The sequence below is a fragment of the Tyto alba genome, unplaced genomic scaffold, assembly GCF_018691265.1.
Source record: "Tyto alba isolate M040663 unplaced genomic scaffold, T.alba_DEE_v4.0 Super-Scaffold_2, whole genome shotgun sequence".
Taxonomy (NCBI): domain Eukaryota; kingdom Metazoa; phylum Chordata; class Aves; order Strigiformes; family Tytonidae; genus Tyto; species Tyto alba.
The window spans coordinates 25181085-25200229 of NW_024881282.1; the positions used below are offsets into that span (position 1 = coordinate 25181085).

General features: G+C 41.1%; 2 protein-coding genes across 2 annotated transcripts in view; one reads left to right on the forward strand and one right to left on the reverse strand.

Moving 5' to 3' along the window:
• Positions 1 to 772: 772 nt before the first annotated feature.
• On the forward strand, positions 773 to 11621 carry RFC3 (replication factor C subunit 3). Its single transcript, XM_042793222.1, has 9 exons — positions 773 to 969; positions 2073 to 2210; positions 3416 to 3483; positions 6240 to 6337; positions 7020 to 7201; positions 7444 to 7580; positions 7708 to 7806; positions 8842 to 8911; positions 10622 to 11621. Exons 1-9 carry the CDS (start codon positions 883 to 885, stop codon positions 10811 to 10813), a joined length of 1071 nt encoding a protein of 356 aa, XP_042649156.1. The 5' UTR covers positions 773 to 882; the 3' UTR covers positions 10814 to 11621.
• A 298-nt stretch (positions 11622 to 11919) lies between these two features.
• The window catches only part of LOC104360137 (probable tRNA methyltransferase 9B), a 28961-nt gene continuing 21735 nt past the window's right edge, over positions 11920 to 19145 (reverse strand). Inside the window, 1 exon segment of the mRNA XM_032982880.2 lies at positions 11920 to 13459. Within this exon segment, the coding sequence (XP_032838771.1) occupies positions 13455 to 13459 (5 nt within the window). The 3' untranslated portion in view covers positions 11920 to 13454.

Here is a 19145-nt window from a genome sequence, read left to right on the forward strand (position 1 = left end):
GTCGCTTCATTTATTAGGGCTACTACACAAAGAATCGAGAATTTATTATATATGTATGTGAGTCTGCGTACACGTATCATGTATAAAGCCACATATATACGCGGAGCTTGCAAATTCAGTGTGATGCATAGATTACAGGCAACCCATTGATTTTAATGAGGCTGCAAGTCCCGGACGACACCAAGGCAAAGAACCTAGGGACCACAGGCTCCCCTGACAGAAAACCGGCCTCTTTTCTGTGGAGGCCACGAGGCCGAGCGCACGCTGATGAAGCTGGCCGCCGGCAGGTCAGGCAGGCCATGCCGGCAGGCCTGAAGGGTTCCTTTCTGTCAGCCCCTTGCTGCTTCCCTCCTCGCCTGCTCGCCCGCCGGGCCATCCCTACGGGGGCTCGCCTCAGACCCCAACCTCTCCGACCTAACATGTCTTCCAAAGCTTCTTTGGCGGGAGGCCAGCCCGCACCGCTCCCTCTCGCGCGCGCGCCCCTCGCCACCACTGCTCGCGTGACACTGTCTGCGCGCGCCTAGTAAAAACAACGAGTTTGCCACCAGCAAAGCTGCCACAAAACAGGCCTGGCGTCACCCGTCCCTTGCTGGGTGCACCCCCAGCGCCATGACAGGGCTGGCGCCATACAAGGCCCCCGGGAGTACGAGCTTCGCACACGTAAACCTGCCGGGGCACGGCGCGAAAAACTGCCGGTCGGGCGGGGGAAAGCCCCGCCCGCCCCCAAGGCCCGGCGGCGGCCCCCCGGGGTGAGCGGCGGGGGCGGCGCAGCGGCGCGCTTCCGCTCCCCGGCAGCTCGTCCCTCGGCGGCCGCCGTACCGGCCCCTCCTCCCGCCGCGCCAGGCCGGAGCCGCGGCGGGCGGCGCGCGCTTTTCAACCGCCATGAGCCTCTGGGTGGACAAGTACCGGCCCAGCTCCCTCGCCAAGCTGGACTACCACCGGGAGCAGGCGGCGCAGCTCCGCCACCTGGTGAGGGGGGAGCCTGGCCTGGCCTGGCCTGCTCCGCTCCACTGCGGCCTCCCGCCGTGGCTGGACCCCGCTCCTCCCCGCAGCGAGGATCCTCCGGGCATGGCGGTTCCGGGGCCCGTGACGCCGCTCCGGCGGGGGTTGGGAGCTGAGCTTTCCCTCAGCACAGGCTCCAGCCTTCGCAGGAGCTTTCCCGCTCGGGAGCGTGGCCGTTACGCGAAGGGAAGGGCTGCGGGAGGATTAGTGGCTTGACTTTTTTTTCAGGAGTGATGTGCATCTGTGCTCTCAGCGGGGTTTTAGCTGAGAGCGATCAGTGTCTCTGAGAACAGGCCTCGCCTTGTTTACTTAAAGTTAGCTGAAGGTTTTAAGTTCGAGCAGCTGGGAATAAAAGTCAGGACTGTGTAACTGCTTGGATGTTAAAGGACTGCTTCCCCTTCTAGATGTGCTGACTTTTCACTAGACTGCTGGATTGATGCACTCAGTGTTTATGACTTGTATCTAACTAAAGTAAATTCTGGTGGGGGGGTTTGGTCAGATGTTCTCCAGGTCATGCTTGTTTGCTTCTCAAGAAATAAACTTCTAACTTAATTTAAATACGGGCTATTGATTACCTGTATGCCCATATTCACGGCTTGCGCACAAAACAACAAAGTAATAACATCTGTGCATACGTATTGTAATTATATGTGTCTCTATCTGCTTTAAACTTGGGTTTTATTCTTTTTGCTGTGTGTTTATTGCAGCTGTCACTAGAAACCCTGGAAAGCATGTGAATGCTGAGGTGTTCTTTGGTTTTGTATTTGTCATTTGGGTTTTGAGGTTTTTGGTTTAGGTTTTTTTTTTTTGAGGGGAGAAATGTTTGGAGTTAAATGAGTTATATACAGTCTTCAGAAAAATATGATCTGTAGAAAATATTGCTGCAGGAAAGGAATGCAGCAGGTGCCTACTTCTAAGTACTATGTTCAGCATAGTACTTAATTCTAGGTACTATGTTGTGACTGACCTGGAAAAGTAATTTCATGTAGATTTGGGTGAGAATGGAAGGATGAATACTCTTATAAGGAAAATATCGTTGCAGCTAACTAATCTTGTTGATTTGTGTTCAGGTTCAGTGTGGTGACTTCCCTCATCTGTTGGTGTATGGACCATCAGGAGCTGGAAAAAAGACAAGAATAATGTGTTTGTTAAGGGAATTATATGGTGCAGGAGTAGAAAAACTGAGGATTGAGCATCAAAGTATAACGGTAAAATAAAATAAATCTATCATCTGCTGTGAAGTAATGTGGATATTTATATACTGATGTATTTCTGTTGTGAGGCCTTTATATTTATTTGACTTTTAAAATAATTTTTTTTGCACTCAATATCTTCAGGCTCTCTTATGTAATTAATCAGATTACATTAGTTACATGAACAAATGCTTGTGCCATGTTCTTGTTTTTTGCGTCTTCATGGGTGGGAAGATGTGTTTTTCTGTTATTTTCTGTGTCTGGTTGGCTCTTTCCCTGTGGTTTTTCGTTTGTTCTGGGGTTTTTGTTGTTTTGGTTTTGCATGTTGGTTTGAGAGCCAGTCTATCACAACATATGCTATTGTCCATTTAGATGTAAGGAATTTAATTTGTCTGTAAAACTAACCCTTATTTTAAAATCTGTTAGCACGGCTTTTTGCATATATGTAAGTTTTAACTTCTTTCCACATTTTCATAGTGACAATTTCAACATTAGAAAAAAAAAATATTTATCTTCCTTGGTCTTAGGCATTTAATTGTTTATTATTCAAAGGTTATATTATTCATTCAAAAGCCTATGTTACGAAAGGCTTAACCAGCAAGGGGTTATCAAGCTTTATTCGTAACTAGGTTCTTTAATCCTTGCTTCTTAATTCTCAGTAGTAGAACAAATATAATACTTGGACTGAATGATAGAAATATAGGATATATTTAACTGTTAAGACCCAAATTCAGTGATAATATAAATACTGGTGGCTTTTTTTTAAAAAAAAAAAAAAAAAACAAAACAAAACAAAGCATAGACTTCAAATCCTTTGCCAAGAGAAATAAACAGCCTCTTTAGGCTTGTCCTGAGGTTTTCCCTCCAAAGCTTTTCTTTGAATGCACAAAGTATCAGTTAATTTGAACGGCTGATTCCAGCAATAAGCTTTCTTGTTACAAAACTCTGTAACTGGAGTATGCAGTAACATGTACTATGTGCTGCTATAATAATCAATACTGTTATTGTTTTACAGGCTGGATGATGTGTTAATGCTCTTTTTTTCCTTTGGAGGTGGTGTTGGGGTGTAGGAGATGCATAAGTCTAGTCTCTCAGCAGTTCTTTGATCTCTGAGACGTTGGGTTTGCCTGTGACTTAGCCAGTTGTAATCTGTAAGATACATTTTTGCATCAGATCTTTAGAACACTCTTTGAAATGTAATATGCTTACTTTCTACATAGGCACCTTCTAAAAAGAAAATTGAAATTAGCACCATTGCAAGTAATTATCACCTGGAAGTTAACCCAAGGTAAGTGTACAGTAAACATGTCCCACTTCAAATATAAGCTGCTGGTCATATTGCAAGTGGTTTCAACTTGGGTATATAAAGGCCTGATTGCCCAATTTATTGCCTGAGCAAATTAGATAGTGGTTTATGGGTTTGGATTGTAAATGGGAATAGGGAGGGAATTTTTAATTGAATAGCTCCAAATGAACAAAAATTTTGATTGCTGTATACTGAAGACAGTAATGTTCTACTTAACTATCCACATAAGCATGCCAGTGTTGAGGACTGGGAAACAGAAGCAATTCTGGATAAACAGATTTAACCATTTAAGTTGAAATTGAGAACTTTTATTGGAACCAACACCCTGATATTGTTAGTTCTCTCACAAATGCAAAAATAAAGTGATTTGAAGGTAAACGTGGTTTGCCCAATAACTCTTAAAGAGTTTAGAGCACAGGAAGGAATATTACCGCAAAATACTGGGAGTCCTGACACGAGGGAGGTCAGATTTTGATTTAAATGACAGAAGCCATAATGGTGTACTGTATGTCTTCTTTGGCAGTTATGAAATTGCTGGTGATAGTTTGCTGACCCAAAGTAAATACTTGTATTTACCTGAAACCCTTTAATGTGCTTTAAATCACATGAGAGCAAACGTGATTGTGTACCTGGGAGCCTTTGTTTATGTTGGCTTTGTTGTCTGGGTTGCAATTGTAAGACATTCTGTATCCTGAAGTAACTTTCGGCTTTGTGCTTATTGCTAAATCTTTTCTCATGTTTCTCTGCATTTTAGAAGCTATTTTCATGTGCCATATCTCCTTTAAAAGCTTGTTCTGCAACTAATCTCTGTGTATTGATTAATGAATATCTCCTGGTAATCTAATACAGATGCAAATAATTAAAGCTGAGACTTTTATTGGTAACTAACTGTTTGAATCTGTCTTTTTGCTGATATAAAATGCGTGACCATTCCATCTTTTGCTCTGGTAACCTAATACTACTAATGCTTCTGTTACTCTCCATAGAGTACTTTTAGCTTGAATCGTATAAAATAATTCATGATTTTTATATTTAAAGTAAAATACAAAGTGTAGAACTGCTGTACTGGTTATTGTATATAATAGTAATGCTGAGTTTTGATTAAGAATTAATGCATTGATTCATAGGCTTTAAGTGATCAAGCAATTGTCATGTTTATGTCTGACCAGACAGTGAGCATGCATGTGCTGTGCTACAGTCTGTGAAGTTTGATTGAATTGTAATACTGTGAAATCATGTTGTGCATCTTGAGTAACATGGAACATGATAAATGGCTAACAGGGAAAGAAAATTAACTTCTGGGAAGGAGTCTGCAGACACTGAATTTGTTATTGAACTTTATTAGATAGGACTGGTTTGGGTTTTTTTCCTCCAAAAGGAGGATATTGTCTGAATTCCAAACTGTTGTCTGCTGGTCACTTGACTAGCTTGGGTAGATGCTTTAAAACAGGTTCTTCTGTGTAAGTGGGTAGCGAAAGAACTAAAGAACAACAAAAATTAAACGTTTGTGTGGTAATTGCCTCTGTTCATTGTGTTCCTGGAATGTTTGGTGTGGTCAAATAATATCAAGGATAATATTTTACCATGAAATTTTAAGTCTGGGTTTTATATTACTATAAAGAATAATTTATCTTTAAATATTAGGGAACTATTTTAATTACTTTCCATTTCCAAAAACTGGCCTAGCTCATAAGCAGAACCAGCTTGTTTCATTTTGCTTTTTCTTCTTTGCTCTGTAATCAAATGTCTGCTCCCTCACTGAAGGACAGATCTCCACGGCCGAAGTCAGCATAACCAATTTGGCAGGTTGTGAACTGTTGAGCTAATATGCTTCTGTCTGTTCTGCTGCCTTCTCCTTGGCAAGAATGGGGAAGGTCTGGTTGAGTGGTGACTAGAACAGGACAAATACTTGTCCGTTTGCTTGCTGGTGAAATATTGCAGAACTACTGCTGCCTCTGTGAGGCTAATAGTCTGGGGATGCCAAAGTGTGAGGTTTTTTCCTGTTTTCTTTTTCAATAATCTAGTTTGCAAGTCAGTCCCCAGTGGTTGTCAAATCTGAGTCAAGCTAGCTGAGCTACTAACCTGGGGACTGGGAAAGCTGCGCAGTGCTGCTGGAGTGCATAGTGAGGAGAAGAAGCAGGAGGAGATCTAGTATTTCTGCATGTTTTTAGGCCTTCTAAGTGGAAAAAAATCTAACCACCTGTGCTGTAATACTATCTCAGTATTGAGTCTTTCACTAGAAACTTCTTGTAATTTCAGTCTGCCATTCAAATTTACATTAAATGTATAGGTTGTTTATAGCATGACATCTAGTTTTCAGGGGAAAAACACTTAATCATTTACATCAGTCCTTTGAGTCAGGCATCCTATAATATGCTTAGACTTAATTTTTTTTTCCCATAATAGGTAAAAATGTTCACATTGTGGGTCTTTGCCCAAATCATAGGTAACAAAAGTTTTGATTTCTCACAGTAGAAAGAGTTATAGTTTAATGACACTACTTCCCAATACAGTCCTAAAAATCCAGCTGTGTTTACAGAAGGTTTGGGTTGTTTTTGTTATTGGGAAGGTAACTTTCAACAAAGTATGTGTGTTCAGCTTAATTCTAACCTCAACAGCTTCTGAATACTTTTGTCATTTTTGTTCAGTCAGTTGACCAAGGGGCTGCTTAGGAGGATGTATTTTATATGCAATATAAATTTGTTTTAAAACAAGTTTTATTCAAACTCCTGTTACAGTGATGCAGGAAACAATGACCGTGTAGTAATTCAGGAACTATTGAAGACAGTAGCACAATCCCAACAGCTTGAGACAAGTACTCAACGAGATTTTAAAGGTGAGTAAAAACAGTTAAAACAAGTCAAAGTACTTTTTAAACTTGTTTTTCAGAGATTTCTGCTGCATGTTTTATTTGTACCTATATATTGCAGAAAGTAGTTGGTTAGGTTAGCTGCTTCATGTTAGATGTCTTCTGATTGTTCTGAAGCTTTTTTTAAATAAGTTTTTATTGTTTTCTTTAAAAGACCATGAAAAGATGCTGCGGCTACAATAACAAGGCAGCTTTCTACTACTCCATTGTTAAGCTAGGACACTGGCGTTTAAATATAAAATGTATTGAGGAACATCTTCAAGAGTGTTTTGCTTTTTGATATGTCCTTATGCTGTAAATTCTTTTGCATTCCTTACTTAAAAATTCCTTTAAAGATTTACTGTACTAATTGTCAAAGCGAAAGCTTCCATGCCTGCCTGGATTATTTCATGGCACTGAAGTGTTGCAGGCCCTGCTCTGAAGATACTGATATTCCAGGACATGAATATAGGGTGAGAAGGAGCAGAAGATTATACAGTCAAAAAGGCATGCAGGTTGTCTTAATCTTTATTTTCCTGCCTGTGGAACCATGCTTCCTTTTTCTGCTTGATACTTATTTTCATATTATTGATAGTATGTCAAAGTACCCATTTTCTTAGAAAGATTTGATATTGATTAAAAAACCCCCTATTTTTAATTCTTTTTTCAGTGGTGTTGTTAACAGAAGTCGACAAACTCACTAAAGATGCTCAGCATGCTTTGAGAAGAACAATGGAGAAGTACATGGCGACCTGCAGGTTGATCCTGTGCTGCAACTCCATGTCAAAAATTATAGGACCTATTCAAAGCAGATGCCTGGCTGTACGAGTGCCTGCTCCCAGCATTGAAGATGTATGTTGAAATGGAAGCAAAATAAAGTTATTTAAATCTTCTTACTCGCTAAGGTCTTGCTGTGGACTTATGACATATTTTACTTCCACAGAGTGACTTAGTTTTTCTTTGTGGTGGGTGACTTGTCAAGCGTGTCTTATGAAAGACTGGTCCATCTCTGGTCCAGAAATGTTTAAAACAGGAGAATCTGTAGGTGCTAAACTGTTAAGTGTTGCACTCTCTGCTATCTGTTTTCCATCTAGATCTGCCATGTCTTGTCCAGTGTGTGTAAGAAAGAAGGCCTGACTCTTCCTCAGGAGCTTGCTCAAAGGCTTGCAGAGAAATCTGGCAGGAATCTTCGGAAAGCACTACTTATGTGTGAGTCCTGCAGAGTACAACAGTAAGTGTCACTGTTGAAAATTAATGTAAATTATATTCTGACACATAAATGAACTTACTTCTGAGGCCTTGTTAGAACAGGTGATAGTTTGCTTTGATTTTAATTTTTTAAAAATATTATTATGTAGGTATCCTTTTACTGCTGATCAAGACATTCCTGAGATGGACTGGGAAGTTTATTTGAGAGAAACTGCGAATGCTATTGTTGGTCAACAGACACCACAAAGGTAGGTGAATACGCTTGCTTGAAGTTATAAATTATGGTTTTGGTGTACTCTTGAACCTTAAAAAAAAAGTTATATTTTAAAAATGTGGCATCTTTACTTTAGTTATATGTAATTTTCTGGCATTTCTACCGGAGCTTGTACTTTGCAGCCAGAGGAAGTGAGCTTTAAAATTACCAGAGGAGAATGAATGAACTTCAGGAACTGAAACTATTGTTGATTTTCTCTGTTGAAGCTTTGTAATCAAAAGTGAGCACAAGCTTAGTTACATGTTTTGCTGTCTGTCTGGGGTTTTTGAGGGGGAGTGGGGGTGGTAGTGTTAGATTTTTTTTTTTTTTTTTTTTTTTTGTTTGGTTTATTTAAGGCTTCTGTTTCACTGTCTATAACATAACACACCTTTGTAAAAGATATGGAAATGAGAAATTATTGCTTTTAAAGCATATTAGGAGATGCCCCCTTCCCTTTATCCATCTTGGTGTCATATACACATCCTGATCCTTTTAGTCTGTTCTATATATTACATGAGATGTTCTTAAATTCTTGTATTTCTTTTAAACGCTTACAGCTTCTGACCTCCTGGTACCAAAAATTGAGAATTGGTAACTGTCAATTTCTGACACCTGATCATCTTACCCCCCTCTTTTAAACAATGAAGACAGGAAAACAAACATAAATGAATTTTGTGGCTCTAATCAATTTTGTGGCGTCTTCTCACTAATCTTAAGTGTGAATAATAATTTAGAAGTGAAGAAGAATGAAAGGGAGACAAGCCTGAGATAAATTCTAATAGCCTTGTAGCTTCTAGATTAACTAAGACCATTGTAACTAGAGTATATGTAGTTTACCTTCTTGTTTTGAATAAAAGGTGTTATGTAGCATTTGAATTAAAACTGACTTGTGCAGTGTTTTGGGGTTTAAAATAACACGCAAAACTAAAAACAGGAAAAAAAACCCCCTTTGCATATTTTACAAACAGTGAAATTGCATTAATATGATTTGAGGACATCCTTCTGATATTTTGTGGTGTCTTTCCAACAGGCTTTTAGAGGTCCGTGGACGGCTTTATGAACTCCTGACACACTGCATTCCTCCTGAGATTATAATGAAGGTAATTCAGCTATCTAGCTCTTAATGTGTTATAAATATTAATGCTATGATAATCTCAATTTGAGTTTAAAAAAAAAAAAAAAAAAAAACCACACCAAAGCAACACCGATTATCCAAATATTGATGAAAAGCTGTGTCCTTTCCAAATAGACGTGAGTGACCAAAAGATACTTTTCTCTTGTGTTTCTTTCCACTGGAGTAACCAAAATAGTGCAGATTATCGCTCTGAAGCAGTAGTTCAAGACCTTGTTCCTGCAAACACTGATACATAGCATTCACTTCTCAAGATCCTCAGTTGATATACTAGACTGTTAGTGTATATACTATAGTTAGGTTCATGCCTAAATATATTCAGGCATGATGGTTTTGAATTGTGTAGATTTTGGGGGCAGGAAGATTGTGTCCTCCAATTTGGAAAATGTAAATGTCGTCTAGTTTATTTTTATTGCAGGCTTCCTTGTTCACGCCTCTGTTGAGTCATTTACTAAAACTTGTTCTGTGATTACAGAACAGCAGCATCATAGCTGAGTAAAAACAGAGGAGGACGTGCTTTGTCCTCCTGAAGACTTCTCAGCCCATTTCTGTATTGAAGCATAGGCTTTTTATGATCTGATTTTGATATGGTTTGGTTTCTTTTGTAAAAGCTTTGTTGTCGTAAGTTCAATATTCGCTATGTTCTAGTGGAGAGGTTTGCTGAAAGATGCTAGACCAGCAGGCCTCTTCAAAGACAGAAGTCATCTTGGGAGGAGAGAAAAAGCAAACAGGGTGTGCACGTTTCTGTTTTAGGCAGGATGAAAGGATGCTGAAAACAGAGCAGAACAAAGATTGAAGATGATTTGCAATTTACATTAGGTAGACTTTGCCATCAGATATAATTGCAAGACAATAGATTTGTTTTCACGTTAACTGATGTGTGCTTTCTGAGGGTTTTGGTAGTTAGGTTTTTCTTTAACTTCCCTTTCTTATAGTAGGTTAGTGGATCCTGCATTGCCTTGTTTAATGACTGTTGTTGTCAGACCAAAGGTGGATGTTCTCTGCCCACTCCCTCTTCATAAACTTGAAGTGGTCTGGAGATACTTCTCACTTAACCGTGACCATTTTAGTAGAGATGGATTTGCAATCATTTTATTACTGTCTCTGATCTAAAATAATGAATTTCTTGGTTTTGTAATGACTGAAGTATAGTTGCAAAGTATCTTGTGTGTGTCTACACATACATGTGTACATAAACAGATATACTTAAATTTTAAATAAACCCTTTCCTTGTTATTTATTAATATTCTTTCTTTTTGTGCTTGATGCTGTCAAGGCAGGAAGTAAGTGATTTTAATACACTTGCTGTCTTAGTAAAAATTTTCCCCGGGGCTGTGTGCCTGCATGCAGTAAAGGTTATGTATTTGGATACGAGGTTAATTTATTTTCTTTATTAAGGCATAAGTAGTTCCAGTATATGATTTTTCCCATCTAAGAACACAATAGAGAATGTCTGTTTTGACATGAAGAATTTATCTTGAAAAAAGGTTCTGAAGAGATATGATTTCATGAATGTAGTTCTGTCAAATAGATGGTGAAATGATTCTTGAATGTCTTTTCTGTTGGATTCATGAGTGAACTATTGATCATAGCTTGGCTCTTTTCAGAAAAATGAGGTTATCCTCTTACCAAAAGTATATAAATTTTTCAAATACTGTCCTGTTTTTCCCCCTTTTAGGGCCTCTTGACAGAACTTCTAAATAACTGTGATGGACAACTGAAAGGAGAAGTTGCACAGATGGCGGCCTTCTATGAACACCGCCTGCAACTAGGCAGCAAAGCCATTTATCATCTGGAAGCATTTGTAGCAAAGTTTATGGCAATTTACAAGAAGTTTATGGAGGACGGACTAGATGACATGATGTTTTAACTCCGATGCCCAAAGTCACACACAGAATGTTGTCTCGTGATGCCGATAATGTTGCAAATGTTGTCTACTTGTCCATGCTTGATTGGATGTGAGTCCACTTCAAAGTGAAATATTTTATTTTGTTATTAATATAAAATATAGTGAATTAAAGAACCATGTTTGTTCAGTTTTAGAAACCTGATGTATTTTTTTTGACAGCCACAAATCCATCTTTAGATCCATATGAAATGCATTAGCCTTTCAGAAAGACAAGTTGCCTTGGAAGACATATAAGATTGTGGTCGCTTTGCAGTATTTGTGAGCTGATATTAAGAAGAGAGAACAGGGATGCTTCATGCTTGCTTTTTGATTGCTCATGGACAAGGCTGTAAGCAAAAGAGTTCTTTCATGTTGTGGTTAGGTCTAGTTTAAGCATGTGTGTTCTGCCCTACTGATGTATATATCTTGCTGTTTGGCTTTTTGTTCTAGCCATGCTGTTTTCTGAGCTGTGCTGACACAGAATGCTGTCCAACTCTTGTTTGTGAGCAGTCACATTGGAATTGTGGATGAGCAATACTTTTGTGTTGCTTGTAAATCAGTTTGACAGCATGGATCGTTTTGTTTAGAAGGAATGTACCTATGTAAAGCAAGGACATTTGCTGGCTAACACTTTCAACGTACATGATGCTGTTTGGGTGAAGATCATTCCTTTGACTGTGGTTTAACCAAGGGTCACGTTTCAACTTTTATCAAATGTTCCTTCACCTCTTAAATTCATATGTAACATTCTTAAAATGGCAAAATAAATTGTAAAAATCTGAACAACAAATGAAATGCTGAATTAGTGTTTTACACTGTGGCTACCTAGGTATTAATTTGCTTTGATGTAGACTGTCTTTCAGGAAGGTTGGATACGCCTTTTTGTGTCAGATCTAGTTACGCATAATGGCAGGTTTTTGGAAGCTAGGGCCCTGCCTGTAGTAATTGATAAAGAAGGAATCTCACCAGTTAGTAATAATTCTGTTACGTCCTTTAAAAATGTATAAAAGGCAGCATTAGTCCTTAAAGAGGTAGGGTTGCTGCTGTTCTCAGGAACTTGACCATCCCATGTGTTAAAGCACAGCTTGCCTTCAGATTCATTCTCAGTAAGGTGGTGCTGGCCTGCTTCATGCTCAGCTGCTCTCCTTAAAACTGAAGAAGTCTAGAAGATGGATTTTTCTCTTCCATCTGCTCTTGTCACTGGTACGCTGCTTGTCAGAGTTTAAGTGCCTTGACTGTCAGAGATCCTGTTAAATTAGAGTCAGTGATGGTGGAAATGAGTACTTAAATCCTTTACAAGGAGGAGCATAAGAATGGTAGAAGGGGCATAATTACTGCATGTACTAATTGTTGCCTCCTTCAGGAGCTTAGTCTATCTACTCATTTTTAAAAGCCAGACAAACTTTCGCATTTGCCTACCCTAAGTATAGCGCTTGATGAAACAAAAGCATGAGTTGTTTCACTTACCCTGTCCCCCACCCCTCACCCTCTCAGCCCCCCCAAAACAAAAAAAGGAAGAGAGCTAATGTGGGAGAAGGGGAACGTATGTAGCGGTTTGTGAAGTACAGCTGAAGCACGCAGGGGCAGTATTAATGGGGAGAGGCAGGAGCTGGATTGTCGGTCGGAGGCGGCAGAGGAGCAGCTTGCTGTTCCAAAAGATCTCAGCAGCTTTGTCTAGGAGACTGAAACCCCAACATAAACCTCTCTGTAGATGTTCTTGCTGCCTCTTCTTGAAGTTTCACTTTTATCATGTTCTACTTTGGATGAATCGAGTAGTCAAGGATGGAAAAATGGGATAATGATCAGGGTTAGCTGGCAGAGGAAATGGCTATCCTTGCTCCTAAAAGCCAGCATCTCCCCCTGCTGATCCTGCTCCTGCATCTGCCTACCACACCCTACACAGAAATTTAAATGCACAGGCACAGTATCTCGTAAGTCTTTGTGCACGTTCTTCCTTCATGCAGTAATTTTAAAGGCAACTCCTGCCTTAAATGATCAGTAAGTTGCGCTTTTTGGGGACGACTTGGAGGCTGGTAGCCACCTTGGATGCTGCTCCCCCTCCCTCTTGGGTGGCTGTGGCACTTGCTTAGAGGTCCTGGGGCACCGAACTGGGGTCCTGGGCTGTGCTGGAGGAAGCAGGGACCAGCAACCCCCATCCCCTGTGCTGTGCACTGACCTAGTGCTGATGGGAATGTGTGAGTGGTGGGTGTCAGAAACAAACAGAAATTTTCTGCCTTTTTTTCTCCACATGAGGCTACCGTGTAACCCTTTTACCGGGAAAAGCAGAACCTCAGCAAGGGGCACAGCTGCCTCTGGAGCCTGCATGCGCGCGGCCCAGCGCTGAGCACAGTACTCCTGCTTCACAGATGGAGTGGGAGAGGCAGTGCAGATAGACTTTTAAACACTGAATAGCACAAGACCAACCTCTAGATGATCCATTTCTTCAGCTGATTTCATCTTTTGCGACCTGCTTAGAATTGCTTCTGAATTGCATGCTGAGAGGATTACCCTCGCTTTCATCCAGCGTCACCTCCTGCTAGTTCCCTGTGAAAACTCCAAGCTGCTCCCGCCCAGGTGGGATTTAAACAGTGAACAAGTCTAAGAGGTTGCAGAGGAGTCAGCTTCATGCTAGCACAGAAAGCCAGAGGTGAAACCGATTTTTTAAAAAATGATCAAGAAACTAAAGGCAGCAACTACTTCCGTTAAAACTTTCTCTGCCCTGCAAAGGGCGAGTTGTGCATTTAAACTTTATTCCCTGTTAAGTGTTAACTTGAGAAATGTTATTTTAAAAAATCAAGTTCTCTTTAGACATCTGTGGTAAACAGCTCTACTTGAGCATTAATCATAATAAATATATTGTCTGATTGGAAGATGATTTTTAAAATGTATTAAATAAATTCACATAAGCAAAGCTGACATGAGGAATGTCCCCTTCTCTACCAAAGAAATACCCTGATTATTGCAGGCTAGAATGTAAGGTAGATAACAGAAGAGTTCATTATCACAAGTTTTCCTCCCAGTGCAGGGAATTCAGGATTATTATGGTTCATTGCTATAAAATAATAGCTGTAATTTGTCTTGTTGGAAAGAGCTCTGCTATGCCTGAGCAGCCTTTAAATCCTTCTTGTTTAACATTTTTTGCCTGTGCTAACAATTAGTGCCGTATGAATTTGTTGCGCTGGATCTCAATCAATGACCCAAACCAAACCCCAGAGTTGTAGTCTGCTAAACAAAAGTTGTCTTAATGTGACACTGAAATGTGCTTCTAGTTCTTGAAGGCCAAACTACTTCTCTTGTTCTTTACGTTTCATAGGGAAGGAAGGAATGTAAATACATAAGCACAGAAAAGAAATTAACCTCTATTGTTGAATGTGCCCTGGAGGCTAATCAGTAGTATGTCCTGGAAGTTGCATGTCAGGAATTAGTCACACATCACGAAATGACCAAGATTAAAAGAGTTTGCCATTAACTTCAATACACTGGGGAATTGACTCAGAATTTTCTCTGTCATCAAAATTGAAATTATTTTCTGTCCAAATTAACTAAGACAACTGGGGCCTAACCCAGTATTTATTATTTTTCTTTAAGCAGTTGAATGCTTTGCTTGTCTGAAAAATAAGCCTATTAGTAGTTAAGCATTCCTATAGCAGGTTTTCTTCTGCAGTTGTATACAGTGTGCGTGCTGAAATTCTGGGAGAAATTGTACACTCTGTTTCAGCACCTCGGGAGCTAGTAAATATTGTCCCGATCATTTGAGTGTTCAGTGGTATTTCAGTTGTGATGGGTTCGAGGTCTCTTAAATAGGGGTGAGACATAAGATAATACAAGAAGGAGCCTGCGGGATGTGACTTCACCCCTGCTCCATCTGCGTTTCTTCCAGCAGAGGTGCTGGGGCACCCATCACTACCTCTGTCCTGGCACCTTCGTGGAGCTGATCTTCAGCCCTGCCTCAAGACACGGAGTAGATGTTGGTCTTTTACTACGGAGCCTGTCTTAGGAATGGGACGCTATGAGATGGCATCCCAAATGCTGGGCACCAGCTAAGCTTGCTGTCCTCTGCTTCCCTGCAGTGACAGTGCTGGGAGCGCCCTTGCTGCCACGACGGAGTGCTCCGTCAAAGTCAGTCACAGTCCAGTAGCAGTGTGCAGGGGTGGCTCGGCAAGACAGGAGTACCTGCAGCTTGAAGGAATGTCTGTTTTGCTGCGCCAAGGGAAACCTCTGCCTTTGATACAACGAGGTACTTTATCAGGAATGGGGCTCCAATAATCTTGTAAGTGACTTTCAGCTCTCAATCAAAATTATAGCTTCTTGGTCCCATGGAAGTCCTGCAGTTACTTTTAGCTCTTTCTCAGGGACCATCTCACAGAAGTTAGTCAATCAATATTATTATTTTGCTAGACAGACTTGCCAGTGCTATTCCCAAAGTAATTTCATGCCATGTTAACTGCTGAAGTGCAGCATTCCTGGTGCCACCTTGTTCATACTATTTTCTGCCCAGGGTCCCTTTGAACCATGTCTGTGCTGCCCTTGAGATGTCTCCTCTTTTCCAGGTCCCTTTTCTCCCCTGGTTTGCAAAGGAAGCTGAAATACCCAAAGTTGATTTCCAAGAAGAAAGGTGGCTGGAAACAGCAAGAGCTGGTTTGAGAGTGGCTGGGGACAGGTAGAGGAGTTCAGCTACCAGAAAGCACGAAGACAAGGTGGGGGGAGCATTAGACACTCGGAGGACAGCTATGAGGGAGATGTCTCTTTGCTTGGGAACCATCTACCTCGGCAGGGATCTACAAATATTCATTGTAGGAGGTGAGCAAGGCTCATGTTTTTCCAAAGGCTGGAGCACTCGGCCAGAAGTGAGAGCTGGATTCTGCACTTGCTCCATCTAAAGAGATTTAAACTAGGGTGATTGATTTTGTTTCCAGTTAATAGGTTTATTTTAATATTACGTATTAGTGCATTTTACTATTACCTAGAAGTACATTTAGGAGGGAAATTAGAGGTTAAAAATAACTGTTAAAATTCTGCCTCCTCCATGATGGAAATTTCTGTTTTGTATCAGTGGCTCATCTGTTTGATGGTCTCCCTGCCTTTCCCACTCAAGTGTTCATTGGAAGCCCCTGTGAGATTTGCTGAATCAGTGGTCTGCACAGCTGCATTTGAGGGAAACAGGAACACTGGAATCTCTTAAAAAAGTAGCAAAAGGGGAAATTGACTGTAATTTCTGAAAATGATGGTCAGCGAACTAGTTACTGCCTAATATTTGTAATTCAGCTTGAGCTCGCTCACCTGCCTTCCCCATCGGCCTATGGGATTGGCAGGATTTAGGAGGGAGCAACTCCACCCTTTTCATAGATGTGGTCCACTGCAGCCAAGGTTCATGGGCTAGAAGGAAAACAAGTCAAAGATCCTGGTTTGGTGCATGAGAATGCACTCGGGAGAGGAGTCGTCCTGAGATATGTCTATGGCTCCCGTATGCCCAGGAACAGAGAAAGAAAAGGCAGCTGGTGCATGTTTCCCTGCCCTAAAACATGGGCCCTTCAGGCAGCCCCAGCACGTCTCCTCCCCAAAGCTCCAGGCCGCTGTGGCTATCAAACCATCTTGCTTTACAGCCACCAATGCCCAGGTCCTCCTGCCTGGGGCAGTCAATGCTTCCTGACCCAAAGTTGCTGCCTTCTATTGCACAGTGTCCCAGAGATCCAAATTCAGTAGCTGAAATCCTACAATGCGTCTTAAATCTTCCCACTCTTAAACTTCCTTACACCTTCTTCTCTGGCACCAGTGTTGTCCCCGTGTGTATGTGTGTGTGTGTGCTGGGGGGGTATATTTTAAGGATTTCTCGGAACTAATTGTAACATTCCCTCCCTATTCCCGGAATTGTGATACATATGGAACATTCTATGTAATAAAAAGGAGCCGCTTTTGGCTCCAAGGCGCATGTGCATTTGGAGGAAATGATTCCCCCGTGCACCCAGCGCTGAATAAACATACCTACTTCATAACCTTCCTGGTTCTAAAGTCGTGATTCCATGCCTCACCACCACTCCTCTGGGCAGCCCATTTCTCTGCCCTCACAGGGAAAGATATTTTCCTAATTTTCTCATTTTTAAAATTTCTAATTGGAACCTTCCTTTACACATATGAGCTCAGTCCGAAGATCCCCACTCAGCTCTGTTGGCCTTCTGCTCAATTTTCCACACGTAAAATAAAGCCTTCCTGGGCTTGGAAGAGGTTGTGCTCCAACATGTAGTAGATCACCAGGCTGCAGTAGAAGACAATTTTAATTTTTATTTGTGATGCTCTGTAGAGATACCTACGTATGGTGGTGAAGGGAAAGTGCTGGTGGAAAAAAAAAAAAATATAAAAGCTGCTGGCCTTTATCGGTAGGAAGCCTGCATTTTACTAGCCAGACTGGTTTTGTAGAAGGTGACTTCTCTGTTCACTTTTACATAAAGGCTCTGTGGTGACTCTGGCATGGATTACTGTTAAAATACCTTTCTTGGGTATTTTTAAGCTCTTTTCAAGCCACTGTATACAGTTATAAAGAGCAGAGTTTGGTTATGGAGCAATTGCAGACTGGGAGATGGAGACCTGCTGTCCTGCTCCCTCTCTTGGCTGACCCAGTGTTTCCCCAAATAATTTTTCTTGGTTTTGCCTGGGACAACTTACTTTGCTGTATTAAATGTGGTGCTTTTAGTTGGAAGTCTGTGACAGCCAGTGAATGGCACAGTTTCGCTATAGTTAAATGTTGCCATGTGGGCTTTCACTGCAAGCAAGCTGGTGTTCTTTTTTAAACTTGCAATAGTATGTTCATGTCAAATGATTTGTTGTGCGAAATTATGAAGGTGACACCTAGTACAGTCCTGGTTTCAATGAGATCTGAAAGGCATGCTAGTAAAGCACATGTTTTGAGAAATATATGGAATATTTTCTATGCTTTTTACCACTTGGAATCCTTCTGCAAAATGTTGTTTTCAGTCTTAAGTGAGAAGGAAGGAAAGAAAATCAGAAGCCCCATCAAAGAGAAGAAAGAAAGAAGTCAGAATGACAAAGCAGACAAGGACAGGTCCTGGGGGAAGACAGGTATACTCATTAATTGTATTTACATATCAAAGACGAGTTAACTGCACTATTCTCAATCTTACCCTACACTTGTGGTCCCTGCCACACACCGTGAATAACAAATGCACTTTAGAGGATAGAATAAGTGACCCAATAGGCTTCTTCCACTTCTGATTTCATGGGCAATCTTAATCTGAGAGGCCAGTACAAAAAATGCCTATGGTAAGTGACAATTTTAGGTAGTAATTACTAATTAAGACAGAAGGCAAGAGGCTGGCTAAAGCATTTGCAGATAGATCACAGATAACCCTACAGGAGCTGATTAACTCAAACAGAACACCTCCTTAGGTGATAGATACTAAGTGATACTTGGAATGATTTTTAAAATTAAAAAGGATGAGGGAAGAGGATTTATGAAACTCTTGGCTGAATTTTCTTTGGAGAAAGAATTTTGATAATAAGTGGGATTAGCTGCTTGCCAATTAGCAGACAATTAGAAGAAAGACTTTTACCCAGTGGGCAAAAATCTTTTATGGTAGACTCACACTCATCAAACCTGTTTATGCCAAAGGAGGATAAACAGTGCTGCGCTCACGGTGTCTTAGGTTTAGTGCTGTGAGCAGAAAGGGCTGCTGCTACTGTGCCAACTTCACGTGGGCTGCATGGGACTCAGTGTGACAGTGCTTAATGTGGCAAGCACAGAAGAGAGGACCCCACGCTGTGCTCGTGGATCCTGGGATGGCTGGGGAAGATTTCCCAGGGGTCCATAAAAGAAATTAAGAAGAGCACAGCAACTGTCTGGGAAGAAAACTGAGAAATCTCCAACACTGGGGAATTTTTCAGGACGTGCAAATCAGAAAAAGTGAGAAGACATTGGCTTTATTAATATTAATATCTGTAAAGGTGATCATCATTGGTAGATCAGGTATAGTGTCAGACACTGGAAGCTTTTCTGAAGGTGTCTCTTGGACAGATGAGGCCTCAAATGACCATGATTTCAGAGTGGCAGATGCTGTAAAGAAGATCTGAGCTAGGCTGCTGCTTTTTGTCTTCCCCCCCCCCCCCCCCCCCCCCCCCCCAGTTTAGCAATGAATTTTTCCATATGGTTCCTACAAAACAGGGATATGTAGGCATCCCTGCTTGGCCAAAAGGCTGAGTGGGGGATGAATCTGTCTTATTTTACTGTTGTTTGTGCTCCTTTTTTTCCGTCCTCAAAACTTAAAAGATTCCTAGGTAGGATCCATCTCTCCTAGCTGAAGCA